The 19,876-nt window shown below is 32.7% G+C and overlaps 1 protein-coding gene across 14 annotated transcripts in view; it reads left to right on the plus strand.

Annotated features, from left to right (window-relative positions):
- VPS13B (vacuolar protein sorting 13 homolog B) overlaps positions 1 to 19,876 on the plus strand; it is a 768,204-nt gene that overhangs the window by 82,445 nt on the left and 665,883 nt on the right. For all 14 annotated transcript variants that reach the window (XM_034668364.1, XM_019810220.2, XM_034668365.1 and 11 more), the window contains 7 exons: positions 538 to 719; positions 4,215 to 4,389; positions 10,847 to 11,115; positions 16,450 to 16,545; positions 17,011 to 17,133; positions 17,601 to 17,738; positions 18,660 to 18,747. In XM_034668364.1, the coding sequence (XP_034524255.1) occupies positions 538 to 719; positions 4,215 to 4,389; positions 10,847 to 11,115; positions 16,450 to 16,545; positions 17,011 to 17,133; positions 17,601 to 17,738; positions 18,660 to 18,747 (1,071 nt within the window). The remainder of the gene's footprint in view (positions 1 to 537; positions 720 to 4,214; positions 4,390 to 10,846; positions 11,116 to 16,449; positions 16,546 to 17,010; positions 17,134 to 17,600; positions 17,739 to 18,659; positions 18,748 to 19,876) is intronic.

The raw sequence follows: 19,876 nt of genomic DNA on the forward strand, positions 1-19,876 counted from the left end.
TTTTATTTATTTATTTGACAGAGATAGAGACAGCCAGCGAGAGAGGGAACACAAGCAGGGGGAGTGGGAGAGGAAGAAGCAGGCTCATAGCAGAGGAGCCTGATGTGGGGCTCGATCCCATAACACCGGGATCACGCCCTGAGCCGAAGGCAGACGCTTAACCTCTGTGCCACCCAGAGAAACCCTTGTGGTTTCTCAAGAATTACGTTTAAGTTATTTGGTATCTCCTTGCAGATAGCAAAATGTAGCAAAATTTTTCATACGCTTTGTCTTAAATTTGTAGTTAGGTACCAAGCAGATTGGGGACAAGCGATTTCATTTCTTTGTTCTTTATTTGATTCTTCATACTTGGAATGGGGATTTTTGTGCCTATTTCATAAGGTTGTTGGAGGATTTAAATAATGAGAAATTCTTTGCATAGATTCTGGCATCATTTAGCAAATGCTCCATTAATCTTACTATTTGTACTAATAAAAATGGTTGCCTTTTTTTCTCTAATTTTTCTTTTTATTTAAAATGTTTTTTTTTTCCTTTTAGCAACTGACCTGGTGCTGAGAAAGGTTATCAATTTTTCCGACTGTACAGTTTGTCTTGATAAACGAAATGCTAGTGGTAAAATAGAATTTTACCAGGATCCTTTATTATATAAATGTTCCTTCAGAACTCGTCTGCATTTCACATATGATAACCTGAATTCCAAGATGCCATCTGTTATTAAAGTAGGTGTTTCTTTTTCTAGTGATTGAGTTGCATGTCTCCATTTTGTTTATTGGTTCTTGCAGGTGCTATTAAAGAAGAAATTAACCTCATAAAAATATATACCATTAGTTTTTGTAAGAGTTTTATTTCTATTTATAATTTTAGGTTATATTGTTTATTATATATTAAACTTTCTGCATTGTGTGTTTTACTAGAGAGATTTTGGGGACTTTTTTTTCTCCCTGTGACCTTAGTTTCCTTTATAGTTTGTCCAGCTGTTTATTTATATTTTTTCTTTTTATGTGGATAGAGGAAATCCTATAAAAAGTGTAATTGTATGCATAGTGGACTGAATATCAATGTATATTTCAATCCTTAAAATTTATTTAACATGATCTGATAACACTAGTTATTGTCCCTCTTCTTAGATAACTTTTTAAGGCTTAATATGCTGACCTAATTTCTTAGTTTATTGGTTCAGAAAATTTTAGCTTTTGATCTGTGGATTCAGAATGTAATTAAAATCTTAGCATATAGGAATGTTTTAGGTAATGTGACAGCTTGTTCCCCCAAGATATTGGAATATATTTTCAACGTGTATAGTTGATACTTAATGTATCAACAATGTATTAGTTGATCTTAATGTAAATCTTACGTTCTTTCCTTTTATAACAGTTTTCTAAACCTCTATCCATATATCAGTTTTTGAAGAAGAATTTACACAGTAGCTTGTGATCTTATCAGTAACTTTTAATGTGAAATATATATTGTGAAATACATATTATGAAATATATTTATTGTTGAATTTCATGCTTTTGAATACTAAAGTACTATAATGGAAAAGCTGTCCCTGAGTCTGAACACGGGTATTGACTACTGTACCTGGTTGTATATGAATGTATAACTTATTTTTTAATACTGTCTTTTTAAAAAGTATGTAACACTTTCTCTTTTATGTAGCTTTACTGTGTATTTATTCATGAAATCCACCTGTTTTTCTTTGGTAGTGCTTCAGTCATCAGTGTTCTGTTTTTCTTCCTGTTGTATACAACTTGGCACATCAATTTATTGAAATTCTGTTACTTTTTCCTTCTACTTTTGAATTTGCTTTTTTGGCGAATATAAGCGTAGAAAAATATTAATTCAATGGTATTGATGCCTCTATCTCAGGATAATGGGCTTACTTTCCTTCTTTCACTTTGAACCTACTAATAATATTGGGGAACGTAAAGGGTAAATTCAAGATACATTTTTGAAAGCAAGTAATGGATGCGTGTATGCCTTATAGTATAAAATAAACTTATTGATCATTAGTACAAATGTAATTATACATTCTAAAATGTGGCTGTATTAGAGGAAAGTAAAAATAAATGAATTTGAGGGAAACTTAGTGTTGGAATATAAGTTTGTGTTCTCAAAATTCATTAGCCATGTTATATCATCCTAAAAAGCGTCTTAATATTAAATAAGTTTGTTGACATGGGCTTTTTGACTCTGGTAACAAATATGAGGTACCATTATGCTCAGCTGAAATAAAATTGAGTTTTTTATTAATACCATTGTTGTGTAAGATTTGCCATTTTGAGTTAGACCTATCATTCTTCTAACTCCTAGTCCTAGGAAGTATATATTAAAAGCACATATTTAACCTCATTGACCAAAGAGATGGGATTTCCCAGAATATTCCAGATATTGTAATTATTCATTTAAGCCTCTCACATATATTTAAGTGGTTTTTGAATTTATCTATATTTTGGGTTGGCTTTTTATAATTTTCTATCTGTTGGGACAAATATGTCCTAAGGTTTGTGTCATTTGAGATATAGATTATATGGGTACATAACTTATGTTAGAGTTCCCCTATTTTTAAAAATTTACTTTAAAAAAATTTTTTTTAGAGCAGTGAAAGTCTGACCTTAATCTTTGACCACTTTCTGATTAATTCCTTCGGAAAGATTTTGGTAATTTCAAATTTCTTCTTAATGGCCTTAAATTTTTTTAAGGCCTGTGTTTTGTATTGCAAAATTGTTTCCAGAAAAATTTAACCAGTCTGTATGTTCATGAACATTAAGGAGGATTCCTATCCATAAATAAGATCATGTTAAAAAAAATTGACAACTTGTTAAAATATATTTTAATTAACATTTGTTAGTGAAGTTAGATTTTTTAAAAAAATATGTTCATTGGCCATTTGTTCTTTGAAAAATCCATTGAGAATCTTTGTCCATTTTTCTATTAGGTATTAATCTTACTGATTTTAAAGATATGTTGATCTATCTACCATATATAAAATATATAAAATATCTTATATATTTAAATGTATGTTTGTGTATATATATATAAAATATGTATATGAAGGGTTTATTCTTGTTTGTTACTGGTTCAGCTAAGATGGCCTTTCACTGGTGCTATTGGTACCATACAATATTTTAAAAGGATGTGGTAGAAGAATACCAAATTAAGAAGAGCTTGGCATTCTTGCAGTGCACACTCTCCCCTTCTCCTACCAACCTTTTTCTTACCTGTCATGGTCTATTCAGTGTATGATTTTTAAGTCAGTTTTAAGAAACTTGTACTCATAATTAAATATAGCGCTTTGCAACTTCCCGTTCAAATACAAATTTTTGTGCCTTTAACCCTAAAAGTATGATGATTACTATTACTTTTTCATGTGTCATAGACTCTCAGATACCTTCCAAGAGGCTTGGAAGTCAAACCTTCCAAGAGACTTGACTTTATGGCTTAATTGGTTTTATTCCATGTTTATATAACAGCAGGGAACCTTACACTGAGACTATATTCCATTAATGTCTGTCTTTCTATAAGGATAACTTTGACTGCTATATCGTATTTGTTAGTAATTAATCTTGTTTCTTTCTTATAACTGATTCATGTTACAAATTTTATGTCCTATTTGAATCTCTTAAAACTTGTTTGGAGAACCTTTCTGAACATGGTTGTTACCTGGTTTTCTATATTTGACAAAATTTTATTACGTTCATACTTCTGTAGTTGTAATGTTAGTAATTTTCCCACTTAGGCTTTTAGGATGTGTATGTATTCTTTTTGGTTAATAAAGCTGGAAAGGGTGATTAAGGCTTTACTAAAATGACATTACAAAACTTTTATTCTTGGTGTGACAGAAATCTTTCTGATTTTGGGGGGAGTGCTCTCATATTCTTCATACTATGGAGTTGATATTTTGGTTCCATAACTTTATTTCTGGAAAAGTTATCTAGAAGTCTAGTGTGACTGTATCTTTTCATCATCATTTCTATTTGTACTTATATAATTTGGCTTAGTCCAGTTTCTATCTAAAGTTGAAGGTCATTGTAGCAAATTTAATTCCTAGGATACTAGAGTAAATTATTTTGGCTTACATATTGGAAATGTTTAGGACATTGCTTTCTCTTATGGCTTTCTGTATTTTAGGACTTTTAACATTTGTTTATTTATGTTAAAAGGTACTTCCTTTGAACATGCTTTTGTTGATGTGTTTGTTTTTTCAAATACAGATTCATACTTTAGTAGAGAGTTTGAAACTTTCTATCACAGATCAACAACTGCCTATGTTTATCCGTATAATGCAACTTGGGATTGCTCTTTACTACGGGGAAATAGGCAATTTTAAAGATGGAGAAACAGAAGATCCTACCTGTCACAATAAAGATATGTTAGGAAACATTACAGGTAAATATAACCAAAACTTTATTTTTGAACTATTGTTTGTATAGCGTTTTCACCATTGTGAAACTTTAAAAAATAAAACATTAGATTGAATTTTGCAGTGTTCTAATATGATGGGATGATTTTATTTTGGTTGTTTGACACCGCTTGTTTTTTTTTCCTTTACATGTTGGATATTACTGTGATTTTCTTTTTACATTCTAAAAATAACTTTAATATTTCTAATAGGTATAAATGTTCAGAATGTATGTTATATAAAAGTTAAGGTAATGCAACATCAACATTTCCTGATAAATTTGGTGTTTGTAATTTCTTGAGAAGGTTTACCAAGAGTTATAATGGAGTTAGATATACTTATTATATATAATTATATCTAACAACTATAGTTATACTTAATTAACTATGTGCTTCATTGGAGGATAATTAATTGGATCATTATTAGTGTTGTATATATTTCATTGAAGGGTACTAGTGGGTTAACCTCAGTTATTCAGTTCATTATACTTTTACTAAAGTCTGTTGAATGTATTGAACATTGGTAATGTGGAAAAACACAGAGATAAAAAGATTTGTTCTCTTCCTGTAAAACCACAGTGAAACAACACTTCAAGGCCACTGGCATGACTGTAGTCAAAAGACACAAAATGACAAGTGTTGGCAAGATTGTAGAGCAGTTGTGACCTTTATATTGATTGTGGGAATGTAAAATGGTATAGCTGTTTTGGAAAACAGTCTAGTTCCTTTAAAAATTGAACATAGAATTACCATATGACCCAGCAAGTCGGCTCCTGGGTATATGTGCAAAAAAATTGATAACATGTCCATATAAAAACTCACATATGAATGTTAAATGGCAGCATTATTCATGATAACCAAGAAGTGAAACAACCTGAATGTCCATCACCTGATGAATGAATTAACAATTGTGATATATCCATACTCTAGACTATTATTCAGTCTTACAAAATAATGGAAAATTGATACATGCTAAAACATGATGAACTTTGAAAATATCTTAAGTGAAAGCAGCCAGTCAGAAAGGAACACGTTGTATGATTCCATTTATATGAAATGTCCATAATAGCCAATTCCATAGAAGCAGAAAGTAGATTAGTAACCAGGGCCTGGGGGCAGAAGGAAATGGGGAGTGACTGCTGATGGGTAGAGGTGTTCTTTTTAGAGTGATGAAAATGTTCTAAAATTGGATAGTGATATGGTTGCACAGCTTTGTGATTATACTAAAAACACTGAATTATACACTTCCAAAGGTGAAATTTTATTATAGCTTATGAAAAACTTATCACCTTAAAAGCTTAGGAAAAAACATTAATAAGTATATATAGGTATAAAATATACCTTTATTTCACACTGGACAGTGAATTCATGTTAGACAATGGACTCCTGAAACAGGAATAATATCTAACCTCTAGAACAAAACCTTGCGCCAGAAGGTACTGAATTTTTTTCCAACTTGCTGTTATGACAAATGTCAAATATGTGGAAAAGTAGGAAGTGTATTATCCAGTGGACACCCATGTACACATTATCTAGAGTCTATACTTAATGTTTTAAATTTGCTTTATCACATAGCTGTTCATCTATTTCATCTAACTTCTCTCTCCATCAGTTCAACCAGTGTTTTTGATGGCTTTCAAAGTAGGTTGGACATCAGTACATTTCACCCCTAGACTTCAGTAGCATATTGTTAGCTAGAGACTGTATTTATTAATGGTTCTTTTTATCTTTTTGAGGGTGTAATTTACAAAGTGAACTGCACAAATCTTAAGTATACTATTCAAGGTTTGAAAAAAGCAAATCCTGTGTGATGTACAACACCCAAAGTGTGATACAGATACAGATTTATCAGTATCTCCAAAAACTTCTCACTTCTCTTGTCCCCTTTCTAATCATCCCCCACTTCCACTTAGGAAAACACTGTTCTGAATTAAAAAAAAAAGTTCTGTTGATTCTAGAATTTCATATAAATCAAATCATACAGTATGAACTCTTTTGAAAGGATTCTTAAGCATAATATTCTTTTTTACTTTTAATTATTTTTACTTAAAACTTTATTTTTTTTGAGCAGTTTTCGTTTCACAGCAAAATTGAACAGTAGGTACAGAGATTTCCCATATACTCCCTGCCCTAATGCATGCATCGCCTTCTCCATTATCTACACCCTATCTGGGGTGTAGTACATAACATGTGTATTAAAAGTGATGCAACTACATTGACACATCATTGTCACCCAGGGTCCATAGTTTACATTATGGTTCATTCTTGGTATTTGACGTTTTATCAGTTTTGCCAAGTGTATAATGACATATGTCCATCATTATGGTTTTATACAGAGTATTTTCACTTCCCTGAAGGTATAATGTTTTGGGGATTCATCTGTTGTCACATATATCAGTAGTTCTTTCCTTTTTATTGCTAGATTCCTTTTTATTGCTAGATACATTGTATGAATATACCATAGTTTATTTTAGCCATTTTCCTGTTGATGGATATCTGTGTTGTTTCCAGTTTTGGCTATCATAAATAAAGCTGTCCTGGACATTCTTCTACAAGTCTCTTTTAGACCTGTGCTGTACTTTCTCTTGGGTAGATGCCTAACCATGGAATTTTATGTAGAGGTTGTTCAAGTGTGCTGTTTTACATTCCCACAACATTGTAGGAGAGTTCCAGTTGTTACACATCTTTGTCAGCATTTGGCGTTATCTTTCTTTTTTCACTTTTTGCCATTCTGATGGATGCGTTGTGGTATCTCATTGTGGTTTTAATTTGCATTTCATTGATGAGCAGCTATTTTGAAGTTTTTCATGTGGTTACTGACCAAATAATATATTTACCTTTGTGAAGTGTACGTTCAATATTGGCCTATTTTCAAATGTTTGTTGAGTTTCATTACTGATTCATAACTTTTTAATATATTCTGAATTCAAGTCCTTAGTCATATACATGTTTTGGGAATATTTTTTGCCGGCTTGTGACTTGACTAATTCATTTTTTAATAGGTGTCTCGAGCAGAGTTTTAACTTTTGATTAAACGTGGATTTCAAGTTTTTCCTTTTATAACTGTTTTGTTCTGTTCTCTAAGAAGGGACTAGGTTTTTCTTCTACGTTAAAAAAGGGAGAAAGCAACTCTATTTGCTTGCAAAGTAGTCGGAATTAGTTTTCTCATCTGACTAAAGCAGGGATCCTTTTATTGTGGGTACTGTTGACATTCTGGTGCCCTTTGACATTCTGGTCAAGCCTGTGAGCCTCTTCTCAGAAGGTTTTAAGCATCTTGATTTTGATATGCCATGGTATCCTTTCTTCATGTTACTTGTGTTTGGAATATATTAAGGTTTTTAGGTCTGTGTGTTTGTGGTTTTCATATATATTTAGAAAATTCATGGGCGTTTTTTTTTTAAATCTTTTATTATGTGATGTTAGTCACTGTACCGTACATCATTAGTTTTTGATGTAGTGTTCCATGATTCATTGTTTGCGTATAACACCCAGTGCTCCATTCAATACGTGCCCTCCTTAATACCCATCACCGGCCTATCCCAATCCCCTCCCCTCCTCCCCTCTGAAGCCCTCAGTTTGTGGGCATTATTTCTTGAACTGATTTTCGGTTCTTCTCTCTCCTTTGGAAACTAATTACATGTATAGTAGGCTTCTTGAAGTTCAGCAGAGCTTTCTGATGCTTTTGTTCATTTTTGTTCTTTTTCTTTTTTGTTTGACTGTTGAGAGTTTCTGTTTCTGTTCTTGTTCACTAATCTTCTGTATCTAATCTATTAATCACAACTAGTTCATATTTCATCTCAGATACTGTATTTTTCATCTCTAGAAGTTTGGATTGTTAAAAAATATCTTATTCCTCCTTGTTTATGCTTTCTTAAATATCTCATTTTATTTATATAGCTGTTTTAATGTCTGTGTTTACTAATGCTAAACAGTGTCATTCCTAGATCTTTTTGTATTGACTTTTTTCCTTATCTGTGTTGTGTATTTTTTCTTCTTCGCATGCCTGATAATTTTCAATTTGATGCCAGATGTTGTGAATTTTATCTTGTTGGGTGCTGGGTATATTTGTATATAGCAAAAAGTTAAGCTACTTGGAAATAATTTAATTCACTTGTCTTGCTTCAAATACTTTTTAGTTGGGATCAGAGCTGCCATTAGCTTAAGGCCAGTTTTGTCTCACTACTGACAGCCTTTTGAGTACTTTCTTGATGCCTATGGATTAAAGATTTTTTTTTTCTTTCTGTTGAGATCACAAACTAGTCCCAGTTTTGTGTAACTCTTGGGTGTTGTTTTCTTGGCTTTCCCTGGTGGTTCTTTTAGTGGCCTCAGTAGTTTCCTTGTATGAAATTGAGTAATACTTAGCTGAGGCCTGGAGTGGGGCCCTCTGCAGATATGAGGAACTGTCTCTGAACAGGTCTTTCTTGTTCAGAGATGAATGAACACATATTTTGATATTTTGAGATAGCTTCACAACTGATGCTTGATCTGATTTTTGTAGGTTTTACAGTTGATGGTGATGCAACTATGATTTGTTACTTATATTTATAATTAAACTATGCAACTGCAATTTGTTACCTACAGTCATAAAGGTGCTGCATTTAAAATAGTTAATATGCATTTTTCCATTGCAATTCATGAAGTTCCTGAATTCTGTTGAAGGGCCCCAGATTAAGATGCACTCTTCTGAAGGGAAAGAATATTTTAGGAAATTCTAGTCAGAGATTATGGAGATGCTTTTTTCTTTTCAAGGCTCTAATTCATTCTTTCTGCAAGGCAATGAGCAAAGATTTGAAACTTCAGAAGCATCTTTCATCAAAATCCCTCCTAATTTTTAATTAATATTAAGTATAAATTATAGTGGCCAGTTTTTAGTGATGTTTCAAGATCAAGCAGTGGAAACTCCTTCTGTTTAAATGGTTTAGACAACTGAGGTCAAGAGTCCAGCTCTTTGGTCACTGTTCCCTGGCTGGAGGTAGCCTAACTTGTTTTAGAACCGAGATGATCACTGATGATGTCCAATTTGAGGTCTTACTGGGAGCAGTTGATAACAGGCTTTATTTATTCCCCAGTAGAAACTGATAAAATGTTCATGGTTAAACAGCAAGATACAAGGATTATACAAAATATTTTTTGGATTTGTAATTTTTATAATTTATTTTGAAGTAAAATGGCTAAAGTTTCTTAGTACTGTATGTTAGGTTCTTTAGTTACTGCTTACCAAGTCTTTTCCTTCCCAGATGAACTCAGGTAAATGGCCATGTTTCATAAACTATACGTTTAGGATATTCCAAGAGTTTCCTGTCATATGGATTTAAAAAGTTACGAAGTTTTTCTAGCCAGAAATCCAGCTTTGAATGAAGATGATACATAATGGAGTGTATGTATTATAGATTTATCACTGAAGAGCAGATATGCTTGAATCTGCTGGAGGCTGCTTATACCATGTATTTTCTAAAAAGTAATTTTTTTTCTAAATTCCGTGATAAGCTTTTTTTTGTTTGTATTGTTAAGATAACGTTAACAGACTTTTATGCAGTTTGTCTTTACGAAGGTGGAATGAGTTGGAGTGGTTGGAATCTGAACTATGCCAGTTTCTAACCAAGTGAAAGTAATTTGCTATAGTTTTTTCATATGTATAATAGGAAAGTTACTAATTTATGTTCCTACTAATAAGAATCATCAACTTTTTTTTTTAGTTTCATATAATAATAATTCTATCATAATATTTACTTTCATCTTTAGGGATAGTTCTTTTTTGGGGTGGTGTATTTTACCTAGGCGTGCCTGACATTTTCTTTATTGGGTGCATCAGGAAATAAAGAACTTCCTTGGATATTTCTGACACTGTGTTTCTGAGAAAACTCGGTTTTTCAGCACTTTAGCCTTATTTTGGGGAGGAAGTTTTTAATTAGTGGAATGCTAAAGAATGAATTTATTCTTTGTATTTAGCAAATACATTTAGAATTACGTTGTAAACTATGCCCTATAACTTTAATTGTGGGCTATGAAAGGAGATTAGCATAGTACAACATATAGAAACTTGAAAATAGTGGGGTGCCTGGGTGGCTCAGTCAGTTAAGTGTCTGCCTTTGGCTCAGGTCATGATGCCAGGGTCCTGGGATTGAGCTCCACTTCGGGTTTCCTGCTTAGTGGAGCCTGCTTTTCTCTCTCCCTGTGCTGCTCCCCCTGCCTGTGTTCTTTGTGTGTGCTCTTTCTTTCTCTGTCAAGTAAATAAAAAAAAATCTTTAAAAAAACCCCAAAACAACAACTTCAAAGTAGTAATGCTGTATTATTGGCTTCAAGTAATAATAACCATTGTATAGCTTGTTTGTAATTTATATGTGGAAAGAAGGATGTGGGAGAAACATTCTTATAGAATTTACATTTCTTATTTTCCTTTTAGTTAAATCCTCTTGATTTATTTAAAATGACTGTATTTTGTTAGGTGCTGAAGATGAAACAAGAATAGATATGCAGTATCCTGCTCAGTACAAAGGCCAAGAGCTGTATTCACAGCAAGAGGATGAACAGCCACAGGGATGGGTATCGTGGGCCTGGTCATTTGTGCCTGCAATTGTGAGTTATGATGATGGTGAGGAAGACTTCCTTGGGAATGATCCTACATCAACTGCGCATCAGCAAAAAGCACAGACTTTGAGAGATCCTATTGTGTCTATAGGATTTTATTGTACAAAGGCAACTGTGACTTTCAAAGTACGTTTCCTCTTTCTTGTTGTTCATATTTTTTTCAACTTTAATGCATAAATTTTGATTTCTGGAAAGGATCTAGTTTAAAGTTTGTTTTACACTTAGTAGATATAAGATAGTCTAGCAATCATCATAAAATTATGTTCCCTCATCTTTTTCTATCTTCTTAAAGCCTTTTCTACTTTATTATTTTTTATCAGTTTCATGGAAAGTTTCTCTTCCCACTGAATCTTTAAATTGGCAAACAAAGATGCCTTTATATTTCCATTAAAGAATTGCAATAAAACCTCTCCCGTGAATTCATATATACCTCCAGTTACTGTTTGATCTCTGGCTCTCTTTCATTACAAAATTTCTTTAAAGTGCTGTTGACATAAAATTTCACTCTTTCCTCACCTCTTTTACTCTTCGAGATAGTCCTATTTCTTTTCTTGGTCCTTATTTAACTTGGTTTTTCAGCAGCGTTTTACATACTTTGACTACTTTCTCCATTGACAAATATATGTAGAGTATATAGTCAAAAGGGACTATATAATAGATATTTTCTGGTTAAAGAATAGTAGAGTGAACACTTTAATTTTTTTTTATATTAAGTTTTTACGTCCAGTTAACATAGTGTTATATTAGTTTCAGGTGTACAGTATAGTGATTCAGCCATTCCATACATCACTCAATGCTCATCACAAGTGCACTCCTTAATCCCCATCACCTATCTCACCCATCTCTCCATCCACCTCTCCTCTGGTAACCATCTGGTGTTCTCCATAGTCAAGAGTCTGTTTCTTCTTTCGTCTCTCATCTTTTTTCCTCCCTTTGCTTGCTTGTTTACTCATATGTAGCTTAAAATCCACATGAGTGAAATTTCTGTCTGGATTATTTTGCTTAGCATTTTACCCTCTAGTTCTGTTCATGTCATTGCAGATGGCACAATTTCATTCTTTTTTATGGCTGAATACTCCATTGCATACACACACACACAACCCACATCTTCATCTTTTCATCATTTGATGGGCACTTGAGCTGCTTTCATAATTTGACTATTGTAAATAATGCTGCCAGGCACTGTTTTGTCTTTAAGGATACCCAGTGAACAGATGAGATATATATCCCTGTCTCTTAAAATAGAAATTGTCATTATAAGCAAATAAGCTATTTAGTATACCCATTTATGATAAGGGTTATGTAGAAAAAGAGGAAAGAGGAATAGTGAATGTGTCCATTAGATAGGAAGGGATTATGCAACTTACAATTGGATAATCAGGGAAGGCCTTAATGAGAAGGAGATCTTTAAGCAAAGACTCATGAAAGAAAAAGCTTTGTAGATACATAGGAATGAACATTCTAAGTATAGTAAATGTGAAGACCCCCAAAAGTTCAAGGAATAGTAAGGAAGCCAGTGGGGCCAGAGCAGAGTGGGCTAAAATGGAAGTAGTATAAAATAGGTCAGAGAGGTGACGGGGTTGGGGAGAGATCCATAAATTGTAAAACTGCGTGGGTCATTTTAGGTTAGGGACTTTGTCATTAATTCTGAGTGAGATTGGAAGTTTTTGGACAATTTTTAGCATGGTAGTTACAGGATGATCTGAGTTATGTTTTAAACTGCACCACTTCTGGTTGCTGTGTGGAGAATAGATTATAGGGAGCAAAAGCAGAAATAAGATCAGACAGGATAGGAATTTGCAAGCAGAAGATAATGATTGCTGGACTAGGATGATAGCAAGGGGAGGTGTTGAGATGTAACTGGATTTTGGATGTGGTTTGTAGGTCAAGAGGACAGAACTTCCTGATAGATTTTATTGTGAGACATAAATGAAGAGGATCCAAGGGATGGTTCCTGAGCAACTAGAAGAATTGAGTTTGTATTTTTTTGTCGTAAGGAAGACTGAGAGGGTTAGGTTTGAGATAAAATCAGGAATTTGGTTTTGGACAAGTTTACGATGCCCACTCTATATTCACGTACAGCTGTCAGGTTGGATTAATAAATCTAGAGTTCAGATTAAAAGTTTGGTCTGGATATTTAAGTTTGAGAGTCAGGATTTTATTAAGACTGGAATCAGTACACACACACACTAAGGAGAGGTTCTAGGGCCAAGCTCTGGGGCACTGTGATGTTAATTATTGGGAAACAAAAGGCAGAAATAGCGTGGGAAACTGAAAATAAGTTAGGCAGAAAACCAAGAGTGTCTATCTGGAAGCTGAGTGCTGTAAATGTTTTAAAGTTGATAAAGTAGGTCATTCGTGAGAATGGATTATTGGATTTGGCATTGTGGGAATTGCTGGTGAACTTGACTAGAGCAGTGATTTGACAGTGGTGGGATCTTAGTTGGAGATGTTTAAAAGCAAATGGGAGCACTGGTGGGAATTAAAATGGCGCAGTCACTGTGGAAAAGTTTGGTGGTTCCTTGAAACAGTAAACATAGAATCATATGACCCAGCAGTTCCACTTGTAGATGCATGCTCAAAAGAATTAAACTGTGCTCAAACAAGTAGATGTACACGAATGTTCATAAAAGCACTATTTACAATGGCCAAAAAAGTTGAAACAACTTGGGGTGCCTGGCTGGCTCAGTTGGTAGAGCATGCGACTCTTCTGAATTCTTCTATGGAACAAAATATTTTTATTATAAATTTCATAATTGAAATTCACTAGCTTTGATGAATATCAGTCTGTAAAAATAAAAATAATAAAATCTTTAAAATATATAACAGAAAACTGGGGTGTCTGGGTGGCAAGATCGGTTGAGCATCTGACTCTTGGTTTTGGTTCAGGTCATGATCTCAGGGTCCTGGGATGAAGCCCTATGGTGGGCTCCATGCTCAGCGGTGGAGTCTGCCTGAGATTCTCTCTCCCTCTGCCCCTCCTGCTTGTGCTCTTTCTCTCTCTCAAATAAAATCTTAAAAAAAATAAAATATATAATAAAGCCAGCCATTGGCAACTATTATCACATATATTGTCAATTTTTAAAAATTTATTAAAAAATTTTATTTTCATGGTATTATCTCTGCATTTAATAGAGGTTTTTGGTAATAATGATTTTAATTGCATTAATTGTAAGTATAAATATTCAGCTTAAGTTCTAAAAGATATAAACGTAGCAGCATGAATTAGCATTTTGTTTGAGAACTTAAATTTTACTTAAAATTTGGTGTAATTTTTTAGTGTAGTTGACACACAATGTTACATTAGTTTCAGCTGTACAGCATAGTAATTCCGTATCTCTATACCTTATGGTATGCTCATCACAAGTGTAGCTACCATCTGTTACCATACAATGCTATTACAATGTCATTGACTATATTCCCTATTCTGTGCCTTTTATATTCCCGTGACTTGTTCATTCAATAAGGGAAGCCCATATATCCTATTCTTCTTCATCCATTTTTCCCATCTCCCACACCCCTCCCCTCTTATAACCATCAGTTTGTTCTCTGTGTTTATTGGTCTGATGATTCTTTTTGTTGGTTTGTTCATTTGTTTTGTTTTTTAGGTTCCACATATGAGTTAAATCATATGTTATATTGTCAGTTTTAGATGATCCAAAAGAGGTCATTTTTAATCTGTGAGGGAATTTAAGGATTGCTAGTAAAGTTCTGTCTTTTCTGGTGATTTTTTGCATATTCATGTTCAATTAGAAATTACTCTGGTATAGTTCTCTTCATTGATGAGAAGAATTGTATTAAACTGAGTCAGAATAGTTTATATTTATATATAAAACTTTTATAGACTTTTAGGGCAGTACTTGTCATTAGTTAATAACATCTTTTAAAAAAATTTAGAACATTTATGTTTCTAAGGTTTCTCCAAGGGAAATATGTTGAGATATAGGAGGAAAACATTAGAATTCATTGTTCAGCCTGGATTTAAAGAATGTATGGAATTAATTTGTGGTTCATTTTTTGGTCAGAAAATAAGGTCATGTTTCTACATTTGCATTCTGAACAGTTGATACCAATCCAACAAAAATCATGCCAAATTAAATGTAGCATTTAAAAAATCATGTTGAAGATTGTTCTTGTAATGTTTGAGTCCTTTTAATCAATTAATTGCTTTTTCTCTACAATAATTGTAGACAGCTGAAGGGTGATCAAGTTTAAAATACTGAATTTTACTTGAGCATTTTATAGAATTGTACTTGAAAATAACAACATTGTGTATACCAGTTCTAGAAGCATCTCAGAAATAAGGGCTTATATATAAACATTTTGTTACAAGAAATGAGAATAATTAGTTGATTTTAAATATAAAGAAGCTATCATGCTTCAAATTACAACTTTTTGGTTTAATTTTTATTTGACCTACGTTAAATGCTGTTTTTTTTTTTTTAATGTGATCTTTGACTTTGCTGTAATGTTTGAATAATACATCCATTTCACAAGAGTAAGGTAGGGTCTCATTAGTGAACATGGGCAGAATACCTTTGAAAAAATAAAAACTTTATTTTGGAACCATTTTAAATTAACAGAAAACTTGCAACCTTCAGAGAGTTCACATAGGCTCCTTACTCATTTTATCTATTGTTAACATCTTATGCTATCATAGTACATTTGTCAAAACCAAGAGGCCAACACTGGTGCATTTCTGTTAAATTCCAGACTTCAACTGAATTTTATAATGTTTTCTGTAACATGATACAAACCGGATACCACATTGCATTTAGAAAGTACCTCTTAAAAATAATTTCAGTTTGTCTAGATACATACATGTAATGTGTTGTAAGCTTCAGGGGTGCAAGGGTGGTTGTTGTGGTTGTTGTTTTGGCAGCATCTAGATTAGCACTTGTTATCTAGCTGTCACTCATTAAGTATTTGCACGATTGAATGAGTCTGAGACACATACTTTGAAAGTAAACACCCAAGAACCTATTGCCCTCATAGAGCTAGATGGTTTATTGAATTTCTGTTTTTTCATAGTTCCTTTTGATGAAAAGTTTGGGAGAAATTTTGGAAATGATTGAATAAGTTCTTGTTGGGTGTGTATAGAATATAAAATGAATTGAGGTTAAAATATATGTAAATTTTTGGCAGAATATATGAACCATTATATGAGACTGTTATCGCTATATAGCTTTTACCTTTTTAAGCAATATTGTTAAGATAAAGAAGTTAAATAAGAATAAGTTGGTATTTAAATTCTCTATTTGAGCTTAGACTAGCATATTCAACCTTTATACCATGCATAATCTGTTACAGCTGTTTTTGTTGCACCTGTTTTCCTGCTTAATAATTAAATTTCCCAAATCTTAAAATTGGCCCTGTTTCCATCAATTCATCATAATAATGACAGTTTATTGCTATCTAATACTAATTTTACTTACTTAATATTTCTATATTGTTTCTTAGCTCACTGAAATGCAAGCTGAGAGTAGTTATTATAGCCCTCAGAAAGTAAAATCCAAAGAAGTATTGTGTTGGGAACAAGAAGGAACTACAGTTGAGGTAATCTTTCAACGCTGAAACTTTTGTGAATGGTCCTTAAAGTTAATATTTAATAAATGCAGGCTTTTATTGTAGTGGTATGTTTAAAATATATTCGTGGTTTTTTCTATTTTAGTCATCAGTAGTAGTGGTTGAAATAATTATTACTTTAACGAAGATTCTACTATAACCTGCAACATTAATTCTTTCATTTTTTTCATTTAATTTGTTTGAGCTCATATGTACATGAGGATTAGTGTTCATAAGGTGCCAGTTGTTGGGGCTACAAAGATTTGAGAATACAGAGATAAGTAAGATGTTTCTTAATTTAATAGGGTTTATGATCTGAGGAGAATAAATTTGGAAAGGCCATAATCCTAAAGAAGTAGTTCTACACGGAAAGCCTGTAACTTTTTTTTTTTTTTTAAGCCTGTAACATTTTTATGAAATTCAAATTCTTAGTTCTAATGTCCTTCCCTCTTATAGGCCCTTATGATGGGAGAGCCTTTCTTCGATTGCCAGATTGGTTTTGTAGGTTGCAGAGCCTTGTGCCTTAAAGGAATTATGGGTGTTAAAGATTTTGAAGAGAATATGAATAGAAGTGAAACTGTAAGTCAAATTTTCCCCCTCCCCCCCCCTTTTTGGATAGAATGCAGGGATAATGAAGTGCTTATTGAAGTGTTTAACCATACCAAAAAATCTGTTAGACTATATATATCTTTGGCTTAAGAGAGGAACTTTACTGTTTTCCCCTGTAAGAAATTATAGAGCTCAGGGGAGTTTAGAAAGTTGGTAGCACTTAACACCTGGACAGTAGTTCCAAATACTTTCCAATTCATAAATGTTTCTTCTTTCTTGTTTATGGCAGCTACTTGGAGTTCCTTTTTGGTTTGTTAAAATGTTCTTTGCCAAGATAGGCAGTGAAAATGGAGACAGCATTCCTTGTCTTTTTATAGGACTTCAAGTTGTAGTGATTTCTATTGACTACTGAATGGGTGTTGTAAAACCAAGGTTTTATTTTCTTTAACAGTTTAATGATTTTTCCTCCTGTTCAGAAATTTTGCATTTATTTTCAGGAAGCCTGTTTCTTCATTTGTGGTGAAAATTTGAGTATGAAAGGTTTGACCTATCTTACAAATTCATTGTTTGATTACCGAAGCCCAGAAAATAATGGTACTCGTGCAGAATTTATCTTGGATGCAGCTCATCATAAGGTCAGAGACTATATATGTGAGCCGATATCTAGGCTGTGCTTGTGTGGACATTTTGTGTGAATACTTGTGACTGCCATTTTTTCCCTCAAGTAATACATTCTGAATGCTAGCTGTTTATTGAAGAATTTAGAATATTTTTGTCTGGCTTCTGCATCTGGAGAAGTTTGAAGATTGCACAAAGGTCTCTACTTCTGTATACTATGTAGCCAGTTCATTTGTTTATCCATTCCCTACTGTTAAATAGTCTTGGAGGAAACTTGTAGAATTATCTTTTAATTACAGTTAATTTTGGATATGGGATTAATGGGAAGAGATGAAGAATTTCACATTTTACTATGTACGTGTTTTAGTGTTTGAATTTTTCATATAAAATTAATGTACTTTTTGGGAATAAATTTAAAAATTCAAAAAAGGTTACCTGAAGATCAGTATAAAAGGATAAATAATACATATTAAGCCTTTTTACTACATTTACTTTTATAAAGAATTTAATTTTAATCTGCATATTTACATACCTTTTTAACATTTAAGTATATCTTCAGTATTTGAGTTTCATATAAGTATACTGGAATATTTAAGGATTAAATATATTTGACAGTATATATTCGACAGTTTTGTGATGGTAATAAAGGAATGGAATATCCTATTCCATTATAGGTATTCATTAACCAGACAGTATTGATAAAGTGGTCCAAATGTCTAGTAGAATTATGGATGACCTTGTGTGTTGTCTGTAGTAGAGTTAACATTACCTTTCTTAGAAGTTAATTCTTTGGATAGACTCTGTTCTTTTGTTTTGGTAATCCTTTGAGTTGATACACATTCTTTGTAAGGATGTATGTTTGATTCTTGACCTATCAGGTTTTACTCTGAAGTCTCTTCTGTACAACGTGTGTTCTGTTTGCTTTTCTTTATTGGCAGGAGACATACACTGAGATAGCTGGAATGCAAAGGTTTGGGGCTTTTTACATGGATTACCTTTATACAATGGAGAACATCAGTGGCAAAGGTACTAGTTTCTTTCCTTTATGTTTGCTTTTCCTAGGACAACAGAAACAAAAGATTCTTCAGAATCAGTTGGTCCTTGACTGGTTGTAATCTGTTACATCAGATTTACCTTCTCTTACTTTGGGGAATGGTGTAATTTTAATATCATGTTATGATTTTCTTAGACACTTAGATTTTTAATCCTTTCTTTGTGTAGTTGATCGAGAGGCCATTTTATATAACTGCCAGATTTAGTTTAGTTTATATAACCAACCATTATTAAAATTTTGGTACATCAAATTTCATGTTGCATCAAGTTGTCAAAAAGCATAAACATTTCCTTTTCTGTGCTAAATACATTTTGAAGGTTATATACATCTTTTTATTAAAAAAACTGTTTCAAGCAGAATAGTGGAAATAAATTCTTCTGGAGTTTCTGGAAACAGTCTTTTATTATGTTTTATAAGCAATCATGATGTTTTTAAAAATTTAGCTGATACTTTATGTGCTTATCAGTATGCTATATTGTGCTTATTCTCATCTTCATATTGAAAACTTAGTGAAAATAGATTTATCCTTTTTTGTTAATTTTTCATATATTAGTGATTTCTCTGTGTTAGATAATGAGTTTGATATAGTGAATGCCAAGAAAACCAAAGCATTTCTCAAGAAACTAATAGGTAGTGTTTATATACTTAAATAAATGATTATAATATAGCACATGAAGAACAGTAGTATAAATGGAGAGCTAAGACAGGTCTAGTCAGAAAGTGAATACTTCTACTGGCAGTGTTAAAGACTTCACAGAGGAGTTGATCGTGAAAGATCATTACGTTTTGTTAGATGAAAACAGAAGGAAAGAACAGTAATTTTCTGCTTCCTCTTTTCATAATGGATTTCTAAATGTTGGTGTTCTCATTGATCAAACCTTTGGTTTACATTTTACCCTAAACTCTTTCCTGACATTCTCTCATTCTTTTCCATTGATTTAGTACCTTCAATATGTTGATGCACATATTTATAATTTTAGTCTAAACTTCCTCAAGTTTAGAATTAAACATCCAGTGCATACTTGACATTTTTACTTCTTTATGTGTCTCACAAATATTTCAAAACTGAATATGTTCAAATGGAATTAAAATCCTTATGAC

Source organism: Ailuropoda melanoleuca, chromosome 9 (assembly GCF_002007445.2).
Source record: "Ailuropoda melanoleuca isolate Jingjing chromosome 9, ASM200744v2, whole genome shotgun sequence".
NCBI lineage: Eukaryota > Metazoa > Chordata > Mammalia > Carnivora > Ursidae > Ailuropoda > Ailuropoda melanoleuca.